The 20436-nt window shown below is 48.4% G+C and overlaps 1 protein-coding gene and 1 long non-coding RNA gene across 7 annotated transcripts; one reads left to right on the top strand and one right to left on the bottom strand.

The window, feature by feature from the left end:
• Window positions 1-2681: 2681 nt before the first annotated feature.
• On the bottom strand, window positions 2682-18717 carry ARSD (arylsulfatase D). Of its 6 annotated transcripts, none has more exons than XM_033117431.1 (10): window positions 18562-18717; window positions 17169-17318; window positions 15725-15846; window positions 14557-14679; window positions 11220-11643; window positions 9666-9802; window positions 8781-8915; window positions 7557-7719; window positions 5827-5948; window positions 2682-3717 (listed from the first exon to the last, which is right to left on the bottom strand). In XM_033117431.1, exons 1-10 carry the CDS (start codon window positions 18603-18605, stop codon window positions 3353-3355), a joined length of 1785 nt encoding a protein of 594 aa, XP_032973322.1. In that variant the 5' UTR covers window positions 18606-18717; the 3' UTR covers window positions 2682-3352. The 6 variants fall into 6 exon arrangements, with proteins under 6 accessions (XP_032973322.1, XP_032973485.1, XP_032973404.1 ...); XM_033117594.1 differs by lacking the exon at window positions 18562-18717 and adding an exon at window positions 18292-18522; XM_033117513.1 differs by lacking the exon at window positions 18562-18717 and adding an exon at window positions 17800-18078.
• A 254-nt stretch (window positions 18718-18971) lies between these two features.
• On the top strand, window positions 18972-20430 carry LOC117029212 (uncharacterized). Its single transcript, XR_004424194.1, has 3 exons — window positions 18972-19600; window positions 19991-20044; window positions 20243-20430. It is a non-coding gene; the product is annotated as an uncharacterized LOC117029212 (long non-coding RNA).
• Window positions 20431-20436: the final 6 nt, after the last annotated feature.

Here is a 20436-nt window from a genome sequence, read left to right as displayed (position 1 = left end):
CACCCCAGCCCCTGACGACCTGTAACCTTGTCTCTGTCTGTACAGATTTACCTTTTCTGGACACCTCATGTAAGTGTAATCATACGCGGACGCTCGTATCTGGCTTCTTTCACTGAGCGTGAGGGTTTTTTTTTCTTCTTCTGAGGTCCGAACACGTTGCAGCGTGTGTCAGAGCTTCCTTTTTAATAACATTAATATAATACACAACTATATTAATATAGTTAATTAACTATATTAACATTTAAGGAATCTATAATAACATTAGTATAATATATGACTACCTTATATAATATATAACATTAATATAATACACAACTACATTAATATAACAATTAACATGTAAATAATATATAATAACATATTATTATAATATACGACTACATTAATAACAGTTTAACATATTAATATAATATATAATATTAATATAATGTACATTAATATAACAGTTAATTAACATATTAATGTAATATATAATAACATTAGTATAATATACGACTACATAACAATATAGTTAACATAATTACTATAATATATAGTAAAATTAATATAATATACAACTACATTAGTATAATATAGTTAATTAACATATAATTAATATAATATATAATGAAACTAATATACAACTTCATTACTAAAATAGTTAACATAATTACTATAATACATAACGTTATTAATATAATATACAACTACATTACTACAGTTAGTTGACATAATTAATATACAGTAACATTAACATACAACCACATTGCTACAGTATAGTTAATTACCAATATAATACACAATAACATGAATATAATATACAACTACATTACTACAATAGTAACAATGTATAGTAACATTATAAATGATATACAACTACATTGGTACAATATTAACATACAATTGATACAATCACAGATCACTAATGTAACACAACCACATAAATACAAGATACAGTGAATTAGCGTGTAATATAATATGTAACAGGACATTACTAAATGGGAGCCGTGACAGGTAATAACACCCGTTGGATGGATATTTTGTGTACCCACTCACCTGTCAGTAGACACTTGGGTTGTTTCGGCACTTGGGCAGTCCCGCCGTGAACGTACCTGGACGCACTTTCGTGCACATGCACGTTTCCATGTCTCTTGCACGTGCACCGAGGCGCGGAATAGCTGAGTCGTGTGGGAACGTTCTGGTTTATGTCGAGTAATGGCCAGACTGTTTTCCAAAGGGGCTGCTCCCTTCTGTCCCCCATCACCAAGGTCAGAGGGTTCTGGTTTCCTCACTGTCCGTCCTTTTATTCCTGCCGTCCCTGTGGGAGGTGGCATCTCATCGTGGTTGCCATTTGCTTTTCCCTGGTGACGAGGGTCCTGAGCATCTTTTCATGTGCTTGTTGGCCATTTGTATCTTCAGGAAAACGTTTATTCATGTGTCCTGTCTAGTTCTTAGATCATTTCTCTTATTATACAGTCGTACTCGTTGGCAAATGTAAACATAAAAGGATAAAATGCAATCTATTTTAAAAGTAAAGTAAAAAGATAAATAAGTCTGCAGCTTTTCATTTTCTTAACGGTGTTCTTTGAAGTACAAATGCTTGGATATCTGATGATCTCTTATCTTTTTTTTTTTTTTTTTTTTGTCATAGAGCAGGCTTTTCTGGTGACTTATCTAAAACAAAAAAATCCCTTCCTAACTCAAGATGACAATGATTTTCTCCCAAGTTTTGTTTGGAATGTTTTGTAGATTTTTATTGCTTATGTTTAGGTGTCTGAAAAGTTTTGGTTCGCTTTTGTGCCTGGTGTGAGATAAAGCTAAATCGTTCTTGTCACATGAGCACAGCCCTGTGTGTTGAACACTTCACCGCATGTTTAACAGGCGGACAGATGGGACCAGTCAAAGCTGAGTGTTCTGCAACGTCATCCCCGTTTGGATCTTTCCGTAGATTTCCCCAGGGAGAGAAAGAAGGAGCGGGGTTCAGAAACAGCCCGTGCAAAGCTCCCCATTTGTGAGTCTGCAGGCTGAGCACCGCCAGCTGTGGGAGGAAGCTGGGTTTCAAGGCCTCTGAAAGCAGACACTGCAGGGGAGGGGTTGTGCTGCTGTTGTCACTTCGCCTCTCTAACCTGTCGGGCGAGTTGCAAACATGAAGTGAACTTTAACCTGTCGTAAATGCTCTGCCCTCATCTTGGCCAAGAGTCTAGGAGCAGGTGTGCAGGTCTTTCAGACAGAGACAGAGCTTGGTCAGTGCAGTCTTAGATCAGCTGTGTCCCCCATGCATGGCTGGGTCCCTGCTGAGCAGACGTGGGGCTAAACAGTGCGTCCTTCCTCTTTGGGTCTGTGGGCAGTGCCCCCGCTCCCCTCCCACCTGCTTCACACAAGCTTTCCCCAGAATCAGCGTGGGGCACATTCCCCGAGAAACATGTAAAATGAAAGGCTGCAAACGTTAAATACTTAACAGAGCTCCGAGAGGAAAGAGATCTGACTCAAAACGGACGGGAGCATACAAGAGCGCTTTAAAGGATGTGAAAAAGACAAAAAAAAAAAAAAAGGAAAGAAAGCCCCAAAGCAGGTTTTCTGCGGGAATTCCAGATGTTTAAAAGCCAGCTGGAACCTCTAAATTGGGAGCACGTCCGTCTGTGGCCGAGGTTCTACAGGTGTGGTGCAAGTTGGGGTTTTTGAGAAAACAGACAAGACGGGCGTTCAAGTCTGTTTACTGTTTTACAGTTTTGTGTTCGATTTTTGTCTATGTGCACGTACAGAGATGAGAAAAGCGACCCCCCAGGATATGCTCCTGGAGAAAGGGGAACGTAAGCCAGGACCGCATGATAGATTTGTGTGGACTCTTGTCGCTCTTGCTTGGGTCCCCTGTCATGGTCCCTGTCTTTGGAGAACTGTGTTTTCCAGATTTATGGGGGTATAATTGACAAATGAAGTTGTATGTATGTAGGGCGTATTAGATTTGACATACACACACACACGGTCACATGATCCCCATTGATTTAACCTGTTAACTCATCACCTGTTCTAAGCCGTCATGTCTGCATCTCTTCTGTATCCCAGCATCCATTGATGGACACTTAGGTTGCTTCCATATCTTGCCTATTGTGAATAAGGCTGCAATGAACACAGGGGTGCATCTATCTTTTCAAAATCGGGGTTCTGGAGTTCTTCAGATAAATACCCAGAAGTGGAATTGCTGGGTCATAACGTAGTGCTAATTTTCTGAGGACCCTCCCTACTGTTTCCCATAGTGGCTGCACCCATTTACGTGCCCACCGACAGGGCAGGACAGAGCTCCCTTTCCGCCACGTCCTCGCCAGCCCGTGTTCGGTCCTGTCTTTGTGACGGCAGCCACCCGGACGATGGGACGTCATGTCTCACTGTGGTCTCCGTCCTGGCTGCAAGAGCAGAAGGGGAAGGTCCCACAGCACGGCTGCAGCCACGGCTTCCACAGGATGTTGCTCAGTGAAAACTGCTGGGGGACGGGACTCAGCGTCTTCCTGTGGTTCCTCACCGCCTCGCCCACCGTGGCGATCACCGCCTGGTACAGGGGCTCAGTGCCGGGGGAGAGGGGCCGTGCCTCGGAAGGATCCTTGGAGAGGTCAAACAGCAAAGGGGGGCTGTGCTGGGTCACTCCGTCCCCAGAACAGGGGCACACGCCTCGGCCGTAGCAGGCCCCAGCTCCCTCGGGGTGGAACTGTGGAGTCATGTAATGGACCTTCCAGAGTCTTCCACCTGAATGCAAACAGGGAGGTGGTCAGGGGAGCAGAAACCTGAACGATGGTAAACACCTGACCCAGGTACCAGCACTGGGGAACGATCACGCACACGCCACAGGACAGAGAAAGAGAAGGGAGAAGGCAGGGTGGGTCGTGCACAGGTGTTACTAGCATTGTCACATGGGGGGGGCTGTGCACGTGTCCATGTGTGTACACGTGTGCTCCAGGCACAGAGCAGCAAAGGGACTCGTCCAGAAGGGCTCACTGTGGCCGTGTGGGGATCAGAACCACAGATGCCGTTAGAATATGCGTGCCCCTTGCCTGTGTTTCAATTGTTGAGTGCCCCCCTCTTACGTCTGCAAACAGAAGCGAGGAGCACCTGGCAATAGCACGACTGGCAGAAGTCCTGCTATGTCCTCTAGGGGTTCGTTTGGGTACGTGGCAGATAATAAAGTCGATCAGAGCACGGAGCGCAGCTGGCATGTGCCTTCCCCTGCAAACACGGCCAGCACCAGCCGTCACCCTCTGCGTGATTCTACTGAGTGACTCTTCTCTGGAAGAAAGGGATGTGCTTCGTGATGGTGAATTTCAGGTGTCAACAACATGGCTAGGACATGGTCCCCAGATAAGTGCTCAAACAGTAGTCTAGACGTCACCATGAAGGCATTTTTTTTAAGATGAGTTTACCATCGAAGCAGGTAGGCTTGCAGTGAAGTAGATTGCTCAGCCTCCTGGGGTGGGCCTCACCCAATCGGTTGAGGACAGAAGAGAAAAAAGGCCGAGGTTCCCCAGAGAGGAAGGAATTCTGCCTCCAGACCACAGCACACAAATTCTGCCGGAGCGTCCAGCCTTCAGACTCAAGATGGCGGCATCAGCTCTTCACTGCCTGGGTATCCGCCCTGCAGATTTCACACTTGCCAGCCCTCACAGCCACGTGAGGCAGTTCTTTAAAATCTCTCCATCCATCCAACCATCCATCCATCCAACCATCCATCTACCCACATCTATCTTTCACTTCTGCCTATCTATCACCTACCTATCTAATCTATTTAATTTATAATTTTCCTGTCCAGCTGCCTACCATCTACCTAGCTAGCTAGGTACATATCTTTTATCGATCAACCTATCTATCCATCTATCACCTGTCTACATTCACCTATTTAATCTATCATCTTCTTGTCTACATAGCCATCATCTAATTACCAATGTAATTTTCTATCATCTATGATCGATCGATCTATCTATCTATCTATCTATCTATCTATCTATCTATCTATCTATCTATCTATTTATCTATCATCACCTACCTACCTACCATTTATCCATCAAATCTATCTTCTTCCTGTCTATATAGCTATTATCTATTGATCTATGTGATTTTCTATCATCTATTCACCATCTATCATCTACCTATCCATCCACCCACCTCTATATCTATCTGTCTGTCTATCATCAGTCTATCTCTATACCTATCCATCCACGCATCCGTCCATCATCCATCCACCCACCCACACATCCACCCCGTCCATCAACCAGCCGTCCATCCATCCATCCATCCACCATCCATCCATCCATCCATCCATCCATCATCCATCCATCCATCCATCATCCATCCATCCATCCATCCATCCATCCATCATCCATCCATCCATCCATCCATCATCCATCCACCATCCACCCATCCACCAACCCACCCATCTGTCCATCCATCATACATCCATCCACCCACCCATCCATCCGTCCACCATCCATCCATCCATCCATCCATCCACCATCCATCCATCCACCCACCCACCCATCTGTCCATCCATCATCCATCCATCCACCATCCATCCGTCCATCCATCCACCCACTCACCCATCCATCCATCCATCCGTCCACCATCCATCCAGCCACCCACCCACCCATCTGTCCATCCATCATCCATCCATCCACCATCCATCCGTCATCCATCCATCCATCCATCCATCCACCATCCACCCATCCATCCACCCACCCATCTGTCCATCATCCATCCATCCACTCACACATGCATCCCCCCACCCAACCCTCCCCTCAGTTCTGCGTCCCTGGAGAAGCATGCTCACATGAGCCCCCCAGCGTCGAGGGGAAGGTGTGTACTCACTGTGCTTGTCATGCCAGCGTGCCGCATGAAGGTACTTCCCGCAGTAGTGAAAGAGGAAGTCGTGTGCCGAGTGCTCATCAGCTTCTTGCAGCAAGGGCAGCAGGCTATGACCATCCATCACCCTGACTCAGTGAAGAGACCAGAGGAAGGAGTCACACCAAGACCCCCTGCGCTTCGTGTGCACCTGGCACCAGATTGCACTCTGCAGGAGCCCCACCTAATGGCACGTGGCTCAGAGATTACGTGGCTCCCTGAGCACTCACCAGGCTGCCAGGTGCTGACCTACATACCTATCGGTGTTTTAAGACACAAAGTGACTGAGTTTCAGGGTTGTCTGAGATGCAGCATTACATCAACAGACACACACCCCATTCTGACCTCAGATGTTAACACAAAGTCTCAAGTTCCAGCTGGACTGCCCATGCCTCCCGGTGGAGAGCTGGGGCTGCAGAAACCTTGTAAATCTTAACAGACTCCCAGGGACGTTGTTGCGTGTATACAAGAGCTGGCCAAGGGAACGTGACCCGAGGTCCTTCCTTCTAAAGAACTTGTAATTTCAAAAACCCCTTAATCTGAACCGAATGTAGGACTTGTCCTTACAGCTCTACAGCACTTGAAGCCTGTGGTGCTACCGAAAATTACGCTATAATTGGGATGGTTCGGATTCACGTGTCTACTTGGCTGGGTAAGGACGCCCAGGGGTCTGCCGAAACCCTAGTCTGGGTGTTATCATTCAGGTACTTTGTACTGTGTTTCCCTGAAAATAAGACCTCAAAGGAAAAGAAGCCCTAGCATGATTTTTCAGGAGGACATCCCCGAACATAAGCCCTGATGCATCTTTTGGAGCAAAAATTATATAAGACCCGGTCTTATTTTGGGGGAAACACGGTATGTGCAATCCACAGACCCTGGCGAGACCAGACCCGCCATCAGTGAAGGTGGGCTTTGTACGAGCTGTTGAAGGCTGTTCCCAGCAAAGCCTGAGCTTTCCCAGATGAGACAGAATTCTGCCTGAAGACTGTAAGACAAATTCTGCCTGAGTTTCCACCCTGCTGGCCTGACATATGGATTTCAAGTTGCCAGCTTCCACAACTGTATGACCTTAAAATAAATGTCTTATTTTACACACACACACACACACACAGACTGTATATATATTATAGGTTCTCTGGAGAACCCTGATGGAACACAAAGAAAATGCTTTCCTGTGATGAAAAGCTGGGGACAGGATCCCTGCTGTTGTATATTATCCCTCACACTGGAGTATTTGTTTGGTCCTGTAAGTGGAATCAAAGCAACTCATTATCAAAACACTGACTTCTGTTTCTGTTTCTTGTCCTATGTTAGAGATGCTTTGGCTGTTTTCGAGGTGAATGCCATTTTTAAGTCATATCTTTGTAGCTCCATCCACTTGGAGGCACGATGGCATTTTAATTCCAGGGAGAGGTTTTTCAATGCATCGCCTTCCAATGATTCAATCTCCTGCTTGGTATGCTGAGCTCTGCTGTTTGCCCAAAAGTGCACAAATGGGCGGCGTGACCCAATCTTTTATTTAAACCTATGCTTTCCTGAAGATGGTTATTGTAGGTGGTTATTGTCCCCTGCATCTGAGGACGGGAGAATATTCTCAGTGTCCCTATGTCCTTGTAGTGTTTTCCCCCCTAAATGTGAAAGAGAGAAGGGAAGAGGTCTCAGGCGTCAGGGAGCAGGTGGTCTTCTCGTATGTGTACCTGTCTTGGGGCACCTGGCCGCCCGCCAGCTGCACCACCGTGGGGAAGACATCCATCAGGCTGGTGGGCTCCTGGATCACCCGGCCGGCCGGGAGCACCCCAGGCCAGCGGACGATTCCCGGGACTCGGATCCCACCTTCCCAGCCGCCCATGCCTTTGCCACCTGTAAGCAAAGGGCACTGTTAGGGCTGTCCAGGAGATCGTCCAGCCTGCATACACCAGGGAGGGGACATGTTCACCGTCTGAGAGCTGAAACGAGCGGGCAGAACGACCCCCCGTCCCACCTCGGCCGGCAGCGTGTGCGTCGGGACTCAGTGTCCTGGCTCCTCTCGGAATTGACTGCAGAAGCACCCCAAGTGTTGATGGGGGTTTTTTACAGGTGCGTTTCCACAGGTGGGACTCACTAGGATGGAATTTGTGACTCACACGATCAAGTGTGTCAGAGTTTAAAAAAATAGCTGTAATATAAAGGTGTGACTCCCTAAATGGGACAGGATCTACTGGAATACAAAGGTCCTACACACACTGCCCCACTAATGCTTTTTTATTTTTTTTCGGTAAGTGCGCAATACATTTTTATCTTTCTTTTATTATTATTATTTGTTTCAGGTGTATAGCATGGTGGTTAGACATCTATATATAACTTACGAAGTGATTCTCCCCAGTTAGTCTAGTCCCCACCTGGCACCACACACAGTTATTAGAATATTATTGACTATATTCCATATGTGGTTCTATATAGCCTATGACAATGTTTTAAAAAAATTATAGTTCACATCCAGTATTATTTTACATTAGTCTCAGGTGTACAGCATAGTGGTTAGACGTTTATCTAAGTTATGATGTGATCTCCTGATAAGTCTAGTCCCCACTTGGCACCATACACAGTTCTTAAAATATTATTAAGTATATTCCCTGTGCTGTGCTTTACATCCCCATGACTCTTTTGTTACTACCAATTTGTACTTCCGAATCCCTTCTTAATTATTTATTTGTACATCTGTTTCTTCTTTTAAAATGCAAACCTTTAAGGGGAAGGCATGGGTCTTCCTCTCTCTATCGTGGCAACTAGGCAGGCAGAAGGTGGTCTATAATAGATGCTCAAGAAACGCCCTTTGAAAGAGTCCACTCTTTCCAATGTCCACCCGGTCTGCACCCTTCACTGCTGGGACCCATGTGCTTGTCACGAGTCTGTCCTCTAACCCCAGGGTCCATCGGTCTTACCTCTATAGATGCCATTCCATCCGCCCAGCTGGCCGTGTTCACTTCTTGCCTCTAGATGTCCTCCGTGGTCAGAGGTGAAGTATGTGAACGTGGTGTTTGTCAGGCCACGTTCCTCAAGGGCATTCAGAATTCTGCCTGTACGCAAAACGGAACGTTTCAGGCAACGTGAGTAAGCTAGCATCAGCGAACACACACGGTTCCCCCTTTCGATGTACGTCACCCCTTGCTAAAAAGGGACCCCAGTCTCCAGGAGGCCACGGTGATGAATGAAATCACAAAGTGTGAAGGCATACATCATTCGTCTCCTACGGTAGGGTTCAGAGACCTGCTTACAAAGATAGCAATAATACGGAAAACACATAAAGCTGGCAGGTCTTTTGAACACACTATGGATGCATGTGCACAGATGTCCATAACGATAAATGCATGTGGATGGGGACCTGGTGAGAATGTGGGTGTCCCAGGGATGTCTCATGCAGGAGGAATCCAGGACCGGGAGCATCTCTGAGGGGTTGCCACATGCCATCCTCTACTGCAAGGATTTTCATGCCTACAGTTTCTTTTTTAAGAGTCTACAATCTCCTTGGTTCTCTCCAGGCTGTCTCCAGGCCAGAGAAGGAAAGCGATTTTGAAAAATATCAACATTGCTTCACTTTCCGTAATGTCTCCCGAGGGCTTTAAACGATGGACTTGGTGGGAGGACCGTTTCTGTGCAGAAGGAGACTTAAGAAATTGGAAACACTACACGAGCACATACAGGACATGGAAGAATTTCCTCCCTCTTCCTATTGTTCTGCAACCTGGTTCACAGTGAGATGGCCAACGCACTGCTTACTGTCACAGGGGGCCCAACAGTCAGTAATGGTCAGGGGTGCCCCAGCTCACCGATGAGCCAGTCCATTTCTTCCACATTGTCACCATATAAGCCATGCTGACTCTTCCCAAGGAACTCTTTTGTGGTTACCAGGGGGATGTGTACATGCAACAAAGAAACGAAGAGCAGGAATGGCCTGTCCTTGTTTCTGAAAGCAAAAAAAAACAACCTTCAAACATAACGGCATTCGTGTCAGCAACACATGATCCATGACGTTGCAGCAGACACCCGAGTCCTGGAAACCCATCCCTCTACAAGGCTGAATTCTTCAGACCCATCTGCTGAGAAGGCCAGTGTATAGAATCCCAAAGATGAAAAAGAGACTCAGAGGCTCTGAAAACGCATTTCCTCTTTAAAATGGGATGGTTTAACATGGGCAACAAACACATGAAAAAATGCTCAACCTCAGTAATCATCAGAGAAAAGCAAATAAAAACCGCAAGGAGATACCGCCTCACCCCAGTCAAAATGGCTATCATCAGTAAATCACCAAACAGCAAGTGCTGGCGAGGATGTGCAGAAAAGGGAACCCTAGTGCACTGTTAGGATTGCAAACGGGTGCAGCCACTATGGAAATCAGTATGGAGGGTCCTCAAAAAATTAAAAATAGAACGACCATAAGACCCAGCAATTCCACTCCTGGGTATTTATCTGAAGAAATCCAAAACACTGATTTGAAAAGATATGCAAACCCCTATGTTTGCTGCAGCACTGTTCACAATAGCCAAGATAAGCAAACAACTGAAATGCCCATCAATAGACGACTGGATAAAGAAACTGTGGTGCATTTATACAATGGAATATTACGTGGCGATAAAGAGAATGAAATCTTACCATTTGCCGCAACATGGATGGACCTAGAGGGTATTATGCTGAGTGAGAGAAGCTAGACAGAGAAAGACAAATACCATATAATCTCACTTATATGTGGCATTTAAAGAACAGAACAAATGAACAAACAAGACAGAAATAGACTCACAGAGAAAAACTAATGGTTGCTAGATGGAAGGGGGTTAAAAGGTTGGGTGAAATAGGGGAAGGGATGAAGAAATACAAATTGGCAGCTACAAAATAGTCACGGGGATGTAAAGTACAGCACAGGGAATATAGTCAATAATATGGTAATAACTGTGCATGGTGCCAGGTGGGGACTAGACTTACCGGGGGGATCACTTCATAAGGTATATAAATGTCTAACCACTATGCTGTACACCTGAAACGAGTACAGTGGTACCTCGGTTTTCGAACGTAATCCGTTCCGGAAGACCGTTCGAGTTCTGAAACATTCGAAAACCGAGGCACGGTTTTCCCATAGAAAGTAACGCAAAATGGATTAATCCGTTCCAGACCTTTAAAATCAACCCCTAAAACTGCAAATTTAGCATGAATTTTACTATCTCATCATACCAGAGATCCATAAAATGTACGGCGTTTGTAAACCGAAATGATCGTCAACGGAGATGTTAGAAAACCGACGTACCACTGTATATAATATTATATGTCAATTGTAGTTGAAAAATAAATAAAAAAAATAAAGAAGGGGAAAACCATGATCATTTAATTACCTTTCAATATAGGAAATAGCTTCCTTTAGCAGACGATGGGCCGTTCCCTCCAAAACCATGGGCTGTTCCATGATGTCATGGTTTCTCATCAGGATACAATTCCAACGACCCACAAATCCAAAGCTGCTGTACCAGGAGACGAAAAACAGAAAGACCAGGCAGGCCAGACCCATCACTGCTTTCCAGGAAACGGAGACGAACCCACAGGTTCTGCCAGCAGCAAGCGTCAGAATTCCCAGCGCCATGAGCTGGGTGTAGTGACAGAGCTGTGCTCTCAGGGACGCGTCCACTTCCGGGGGCCGGCCTGGGTGACAGTCGTTGACAAGGGTGAAAGGCATGCCGTAGAAATAGTCGAACCCGTGGTTGAGTGGGTGGTGGCAGTGGTCCGTGCGGGATTCACAGTTTACGCCCTGGTGCCACTTTCCTGAAGATAAAAGCGAAAAGTTAAGACAAGAACGTACCTTGGAGGTAGTCTGTCGGATAGGATACAAATCACCTTCGCAGGATAATTTGGATGTTCTCATGGAAACGAAAGTATGAGTGGGGAGGAGGGTGGTAGATGAGGGTAAAGGGGATCAAATACATGGTGATGGAAGGAGAACTGACTCTGGGTGGTGAACACACAATGGGATTTATAGATGATGTATTACAGAATTGTACACCTGAAACCTATGTAACTTTACTGACAACTGTCACCCCAGTAAACTTTAATTAAAAAAAAAAAAGAAAGTATGCAACAGCAACATTTGCAATATAAAAGGAATATAATGGAAATTTGAAACAGAAAAGAAATGTAATGGACATTTGAAAAAAGGAAGGAATAAAGTGAGTTTGATACTGGCGTTTAAATGGATAGATCACCGTTCGTGAATACTGGTGAACGTTTCAACATAATGATAATTATAAAATGATTCACAGTTAAGATTTTCTGGAGTGTGGAGGATCACAAGCTCGCAAGCCGACATGATTCTGGCTATTACATAATTCACAAAATATCATTGACTGATTTTTTTTTCTTTTTTTACCTAAAAGCAAACCACTTGAAAAGGGGAGGTGGCTCTTGAATAATCTTATGACAGCGAAAGTAACTGTCTGTCTCCACTCACGACTAATCAAGAAGCTCTTACAGATTTTTTCCCCCCAAAAGCAATGACTGTTATAACAATGTCACAGAGATGGAACACGAGGAACCCAACATGTTAAATTGCAGGACGATGTCCAAAGAACTGGATTGTCCGTGGCACTTTTATGTAACGTGCCCCAGACCCTCAGGCAGCTTACTCTGAGGCACAAAACAGAATAAATAAGGTTCCGACCTACTGATAGACCTTACCTCCACGTGCAGACGATACACCAGGTCTCCGCTCCCCCTCTTCCCTCCCACCTCTCACACGATGTCTTCAAAACCTGCAGGAGTGTGTTCTAGTTCCAAACCCAGAGACCTACCTTTAGTGCCCTGTTCACATTTAAGAAAATGAAAATAAAGAGGTAGGGTAAAGAAAACGATGCAAATGGATCTCCCGCCTCAAAGGTTTTCTACCACTTGGAACGTGAAGAGCCTTTTCCAAATACAGATCGAGTGCGAGGACCAAGAAATAAAGACTCTGGGTGGCTGGTTGGCTCAGTGGTTGGAGTGTGGTGCTCATAACACCAAGGTTGCCGGTTCGATTCCCACATGGGCCAGTGAGCTATGCCCTCCACAACTAGATTGAAAACGAATTGACATGAAGCTGATGGGTCCTGGAAAAACACACTGTTCCCCAATATTTCTAATTAAAGAAAAAAGAAAGAAAGACTTACATAAGGAACGGGTACACAGGCCTGCCAATTCTGGTAAACACACAAATAAATCCACGTATCCAGTTTTTAAAAAAAACTCTGCTCACAGAATAGGACATTTAAGGAAGGCTACGAGGTCTGACATATTGACCCAACAGTAGTGAGTTGGTAATGTAATGATCTAGTCGATCCTTCTTGGGACTGAAGAGAGAAATAAAGATGAGATTGCAGATGTGTAAAAAGTCCTTCAGAAAGTCACTGGAGATGGGAGATGCTATGGAGTGAATGCTTGTGTCCCCCCCAAATTCATATGTTGAATGCTAACACCCAATGTGATGGTATTAGGAGGTGGGGCTTTTGGGAGGAATTAGGTCATGTGGGCTGTTGTGAACTCTCTTAGGTGTGGTGCCGGAGGCCTGCAAATTAAACTGCCAAAAGACAGAGTGATGACATTAGTGCCCGTTATAAAAGAGACCCCACAGATCCGACTCAGTTATACCATGACCGTGGTGTTGGCACAGACCAACTCATCCTTTGGCATCCATTTCTAGCGTGTCAGGTGGGGTTCCTACTTCTAAACCCGCAGGCTGAACAAGGAATAGAAGCAGCGACAAGCACGTGACAAGCAGAGAGTCTGGTCCATGGCAGGTGGGCACCTCTCCCTCCCTTTCTGTGCTGGTAACAGGTAAACCAGCAGCCTGATGCTGCCATCCTTAGAAAAGCCATCCTGCGAGCTTGTCCCTTGGCTAGTGTCTGTGAACTGACTATCCAGAGGGTTCAGGTCACCCCCTCAATGATATGCCCAAACTGTCTGCACCAACAGTGGTTCACGCTGAACACCTCCCTCCCTTCTGGGACATGAGTCTGGCTAGGGGCCAGGCAGTGGGTGCCCACGGGACCGGCTCCCAGGAGAAGCCCTGGGTCGCTCTCTAAGTAGTTTCTCTGGTGATGACACGTCACATGTCACAAGGTGTTGCTGGAAAAATTAACACATCCTTGTGACTCCCCTGGGAGAAGACTCTGGAAGCTTGTGGCAGGTCTCCTGCAGATGTCACCCCATGTGCTGTTCCCTTTGCTGATTTTCTCTGTATCTGTTCCCTGTAGTGTGGCACGGCTGTGACAATGATGGTATGCTCTGGGAGTCCTCCTGGTGAGCTCCTCAGGCTAAAGGTGGGCTTGTGGACCCCCGCCAACCCTCCTTTACAATGAGGGACCTTGGGACCCTTCCCTGAGCTTGCTACGCAAACCAAGCCAGTGACCTTGAACTCTGAGGGTTCCGAGGTAGTATGTGGCCATTTGGGGTAAGACTGTTTCTAGACAAGTTTCTGATAAATCAGGAGAGGAGATTGATCTGGCCAGGGAACGAAAGAGGTGAATCTAGCAAGATGCTGAATGTACTTGTCAATGACAAACATTCCGACATTGGAAACAAGCCGAGAGAGAAGTCTGATGGATCGGGCACCAGACTGTGGTTCTGACACATCCCCTCTTCCCTTTGTAGGAATACAGGTTCTTGTGATCGCTGATATTCAAGGTGACCGACTGGCATGAGCCGTACCTATGAGGCCTGTTGCGTAACCTTCCCGCTGCAGGATTCTTGCAAATGTGGTCTCATTCTCAGGGAGCCCGCCGGAGCCAGCGTTCCACTGAAGCGCCCGGTATCCGTCACTGGCTTCCATGCCTGTGGAGTGGACCAGACAGGAAGCGTTCGGTTTCAGGGGGATGCAGTGGCCTCTCAGCCGGGAATGACTCTGCACCCCCCACCCCCGCCCCCGGGGGACACTTGGCAATACCAAGAATCGTTTTGAGTTGTCACAACTGGGAAGGAGTGCCACTAGCATCTCGTAGGTGGAAAAACCGTACAGTGGCCCAGAATGCCACCACAGAGAATCATCCAGCCCAAATGTCAGCAGTGCAGAGGGTGACAAATGTTGCGACTTTGCAGGGGTCTGTTTATCTATTTACCTTCTATCTATCTATCTATCTATCTATCTATCTGTCTGTCTGTCTGTCTGTCTATCTATCTAATCGATCTATCTAATCTATCTATCTAATCTATCTAATCTATCTATCTATCTATCTATCTATCTATCTATCTATCTATCTATCTATCTATCATCTATTTACCATACTGATTGTCAACCAAAGGTGATTCTGCCCTCCAGGGAACTTGGCAATGCATGGAGTCATTTTCGGTTGTCACAAATTTTCTGTGGGGGGGTTATTTGCTACTAGCTTCTACCAGGTGACGACATTGTGGCCACCTGGATAATCCAGGATAACGTCCCCACCTCCAGGTCCTAAACTTGATCACGTCTTCAAATTCCCCTCTGCCACATAAGGACACCTGCATTCGCATTCATTCTGGGCATTACAATGTGGCATCTTTGGGGGGGGATGCATTACTCAGCCCCCCACCCACCCAGAGCCCGTCTGAAATCCTGACTTCACATCGATATTGATGCAAATATTTAAACCAATCAACAAAACATCAAACATAACCAGCTACCCCAGGACAGCTTCCGCCTTCTGAATTCCCAATGAGCACAACTTTTTTTTCTCTTTCTTTTGGTATGAATACATAAAACACAGTATTTATGTAACTGTAGGATGACGAAACCCCAGATTATGTTTTTACCACTTTCCTTGTATCTCAACCGACGATTAAGGACAACCATCGCGTGACACGGACGTGGCCTTTTCTCAGTTGTCTGCTCAACACCTACCTGATCGGAGAGAGTGTCTCCCCGTGAGGAAGGCAGCCCTGCTGGGGGTACAGAGCGGGGCGGCCGCCAGGTGCTGGGTGAGCCTCACGCCTTCCTCTGCCAGTCGGTCGATATTTGGCGTCCTGAGCAAAGCACATATGTGTCACTCTCAGGAAAGGGCGCGTGCATCCAGCAGGAGACGCCCGTGTGGGAGGCGTCGGGATGGGCTGGGTCATACTTCTAAACCATCACCAGGTTTTAGAATTACTTAGGTTTGGGTCCCCTGCAGGGGCAGGGAGCCACCTCTCCAACAGTGTGGTTTGGAGCCGGAGAAGGATGGGATCTCACGGGCATTGGTGTGGTTTGAAGCCCCCACCAGCACCAAAGGACAGAACACCTGGGTTTTCTTTTCAGTTTGTCCAGGTGTGGGTCACCAAGGGGAGAGGGAGGGCTGTGGGTTCAAAGCTGTCAGCAGTCAGACATCAAAAACTAGACTGGGACACCCCCTTACAAAGTAGGAACCCCGACGGCCAGCTTTCCAGCTGAGATCATGTGTGTTGCTGCAGGATACTGCATGGATACACGCAATCTATGGCCAACTCTAGTTCTCGGTCTATTTTTTTAAAAGTCCCTCTGGAGTTCAGAATCGTTTCTACACTTTTGAAAAGTTGGGGAAAATAGAAAGGAAAGAAGGACAGGCCACACAGACCTTGGGTGGCCCTTTACCGAAAAGAGGGCCCACTGCGGGCCCCTGATTTAGAACGCAAAAGCGTGCCCAGCATACTTCTGCGTTTTTGAACAGCGTGGTTGCTGGAACAACTGCCATGGGACGACCTTACGAGGGGAAAATGGCCTCTGTGCTAGAAGAGTCTGAATGACTCTTAGACAAATGTGAAGGATGGTTTGGAGTAAAGGATCTGAGATGAAGTCGTCCTGGATCAGGGGGTCCTGAACCCAATGACAGTGTCCTCATCAGAGACAGAAGAGCAGGGACACAGACAGAGAGGGGACGCCACATGGAGACAGAGGCAGAGATGGGAGGGAGGCGGCCACCAGCTCAGGGACGCCTGGAGCCCCCAGGAGCTGGAAGGGGCAGGAGGGACCGTCCCCTGGGGCCTCCGGAGGGAGCGTGGCCCTGGGACACCTTGAGGGCAGACTCCTGGTCTCCAGGACTGGGGGACGATGAGTTCCTGTTGTTTTAAGCCACCCAGTGTGAGTGGTCCCTTGTTAAGGCAGCCAAAAGAAACATACACCCACCCACCAGGGTTCTATGCTGTTTGAAAGGTGTAGGACTCTCTTTTCCTGTCCAAAAATAACTTTTTTGGTGTTGACATCTGAGGCACTGAGGAATTCCTTGCTTTGTACAGGCACATTTTGAATGCATCCTTCAGCCAAATACACACAGACACTCACACACCGCAGGAGCACCACCAGCGCCACCAGCCCCTCCACCAGCGCACTGTACCTCAGTGTATCGTTCCCATAGCAACCAAGATCCCCAATGCCAAGGTCGTCTGCCATTATCAGTAGAATATTTGGTTTAAAGGCACTGGCTGCTTTTAATTCGCAAGTCCTTAGAAGCAAACACACAATGAGTAGAACTGACAGGCTGTTCCTGGAGAAAAAACCAAAAGGCAGAAATAAAGGTGTATACTTTGGAATGAAAAGTCAGCACTTCCAACCCGTTTGCTGGGCAGGGCTATGCATTTCCACTAAATTAGGGTTCAACAAGGGATGGCCTGTAGATTCCTTTGTTCCGATTGCTTGCACAATTAACACTCACTGCAGAACACCTAAGTTAGCTCGGTGTGCCAGAGTTAGGTTTCTTTTTTCATCTGGGCCCCTCCTTCCCCTCACATTGTAATTTACGCCACTTCAGATAAAAGCTCACTAACGGGAAGGCGACGAGGTTGAGCGCTGCCGTTCAGGGCGGACGCCGCCGCGTCCCGGGGCCGAGAGGCCTGGCCGCGCCTTCCGCCCCGGTCCCCGGAGTTCCGGCGGCGCCATAACCGCGGCGGAGGAGGGAGGCTCTGGGCGGAGGCGGCATTTACAGTTGAAAAGGATAAATGGGAGATTAAAAGTACCCCTGACACTACCCGGAGATACAGCTCAGCTGTTCTGATCGCATAGTTACTGCACCAGTTTGAAAGGCTGGTTGCCGGGAACAGCAAGAGCGCACAGGAGCGCACAGGAGCGCGCGAGCGTAAAGGGACTTGGAGCGGAAGGGGCGGGCCCCGTGCTCTCCCAGCCCCGTAACCCGAGGGGACGCGAGGCCTGGGTGGCGCTGATCCCGGCTGAAACGTGTCCCGGGGTCTTCAGCACGGTCCCCTGTGCCGGCCACGTCCCCCGATTGAGCCCTAGTGCGACAGCCAGGGGGGCGAACGGGGCGTGTCTTGGAGAGTGCAGCGCGTTGGGGGTGGGGGGACACAGGCGGGACAGGATGTGTCTTGGGGTGGGGGTGGGGCGCGGTGGAGGGACGTCGAGGCCGCGCTCCTGAGGGTGCGCGGAGGGGGCCACGGGGCGTGTCTTAGAAAGTTGGGGGGAGTACCCAGCCAGGCCGTTTTACTTCCCCTCCTCCTTTCTCTTACTTTCTCCCTTTTTCCTCCATCCTTTCCGTTCTCTGTCTTCCTTTCTCCACCTCTCCTTCCCTTTACCGCGTGGGGGCATCTTCCCCATTCCAGCTCCTTTGTCCCGCCTCTGGGACAAAACCGGCCTACAGCTGCGTTCTGGTGAAGCCCGGAAGCACAGCCGGGCTTTCCGGGAGGCCCACGCTCACCCTGGGCCCCCTCTCTACTTCCCCCACCCCGTGTCCCCAACTCCAAGCTCGAGTGGGGGCTGCTTCCCGGGGTCCCGCGCACCTGGCGGCGGGGGCAGCACGTTCCCTGTGCATCCTGGGTCCCATGGCGAGTGCAGGCTGGACGCGCAGGACCTTGCCCTGGGCGCTCTATGCCCGGACCGCCCACAGAGCGGCGGGATCTGCGGGGTGGGGCCCCTCCTGCCCTAATCCCATTAATCTGGAGCCTCAGAGAATTAGTTTTAGAAACAGGTTTTCCCTGGTTCCAAGCGACTGGGGTGGGGGTGGGGCGGGCAGCCCGGGAGACTGGAAAACAGGAGGAGCTGATTCATCCCGGCTGGGTCTGGTGAGGTCCCTTTCTCCGTCTCACTCAGCGTCTTGGGAGTTGCCTGGTGCAATCAAGCAACCAGGATGCCAGATCTCTACCCTGTGGCCGCGGGGTGGTGGTGCTGGTGCTGGTGGTGGGGATGGTAAATGCGAACTAGCCTGGTTGGACTCTCACCCACAGGTCACTGGGGTCTGCCTGGTGGTCATACCCAGGTCCTGGTCCCCCTGAGCTGCCCTGAAAGGAGTTCTCTCTTTACCTTTCCAGTTCAGTCTTGCATTTTTACCAGATGGTCACTGGGAATGGTGCTTACCGAAAGTCTGGGGTGTGGGATGGGCCTCTCTGAGACCCCTGGGGCCGTTTGTTGAAAACCCAGAGTCTGGAGGTCCACCCTAAGTCCCCTGAGTTCGCATCCCTAGAAATGGGGCTGGAGTTTCTATTGGGAGAAAACACCTTTGCGGTTTGGTTGGCAGATTTCGTCTGCTTACACTTATTGGGGTGACGGTATACCCGCATTAATTCCTAGGCATTCTTCATTGCTTGTCCTGTTGCCCTGCCGTCCCCGGCTCCCAGGTGCAGGACTTTGCAGCTGGGTTGCAGCCAATACCACACGGATGGTGCAAGTTGAGGCCGGAGGGAGGACGCCAGGAGCCCAGACGTAGAGCTCGGTATGGAGGCTGGCAGGGACGGAGTCCAGATTTGACCCTATGATGAAATTCTACATTGGACAGAAGCAAGGTTCCTCCAAACTGCAGAGCCTTGGGGAGTCTTGGGCAAGGTATGGGAACAAAGCACGGGCTGTCGTGAGTGTTTAGGAGTGGCAGAGGGGGGTGGGGCGGTGGGAGCTGGTACCCCACAGGTTCTCTTTGGGGGAGCTTGTAGGGGTAGGGAGGGAGGATGAACCTGATCCTATGGGTGTGAACTGACTTTAAGAACATGGGGACACTGGTGGCTTCAAAACCATTAGGGACAAGGGTGTGAATGGCCCTGGGAGTTGAGGGGACCAGGCACAGCTTATTCTGAACAGGTCAGAAGGGGGTCAGGGGGACAGATATTCAGGGCACGGCTGGCTGAAAGAGCTGCGTCCGTGTTCGAGAAACCATGGCTGTGGGCAGGGAGCTGGGGTCTGGGGTGATGCTGTATCATCATCCCTTTCTTTACCCCAAAGGGGAATCGACTCCAGGCAGAATTAGGCAGAGATGGATGTGGCTCTGGCTGACAGGTGAGCCGCTGTGTGTCCTGGAGGCTGGAGTTTCTCTGTCACCTGGCATGGGATGGTTTGAGGAGAATGTCTTTGGGTCTGTAACAAGGGTCAAGGTGACTTGTCGCAGCCCTGGGTTTGGAGAGCTGGGAGGGAGAGAAGTGTTACTTGCATCTGGAGACAGAAAGAACTGTTGGAAAGCCAAGACCTCTCTCCCAGCCCCCAGCAGAGAATGTGCAATGGATTGAATTGTGTCCCTCCAAGTTCACACATTGGAGCCCTGACCCCCAGGACCTCAGAATGTGACTGTACTTGCAGACAGGTCTGTAAAGGGGATTAAGGTAACATGAGGTCCCTGGGGTGGGCCCTGATCCATTAGGACTGTGTCCTTATCAGAAGAGGAGATGAGAACA

The sequence above is a fragment of the Rhinolophus ferrumequinum genome, chromosome X (assembly GCF_004115265.2).
Source record: "Rhinolophus ferrumequinum isolate MPI-CBG mRhiFer1 chromosome X, mRhiFer1_v1.p, whole genome shotgun sequence".
In the NCBI taxonomy this organism is placed as follows: Eukaryota; Metazoa; Chordata; class Mammalia; order Chiroptera; family Rhinolophidae; genus Rhinolophus; species Rhinolophus ferrumequinum.
Note: the sequence above shows the minus strand (reverse complement) of the source record. Positions and strands in the feature narration are given on the sequence as shown.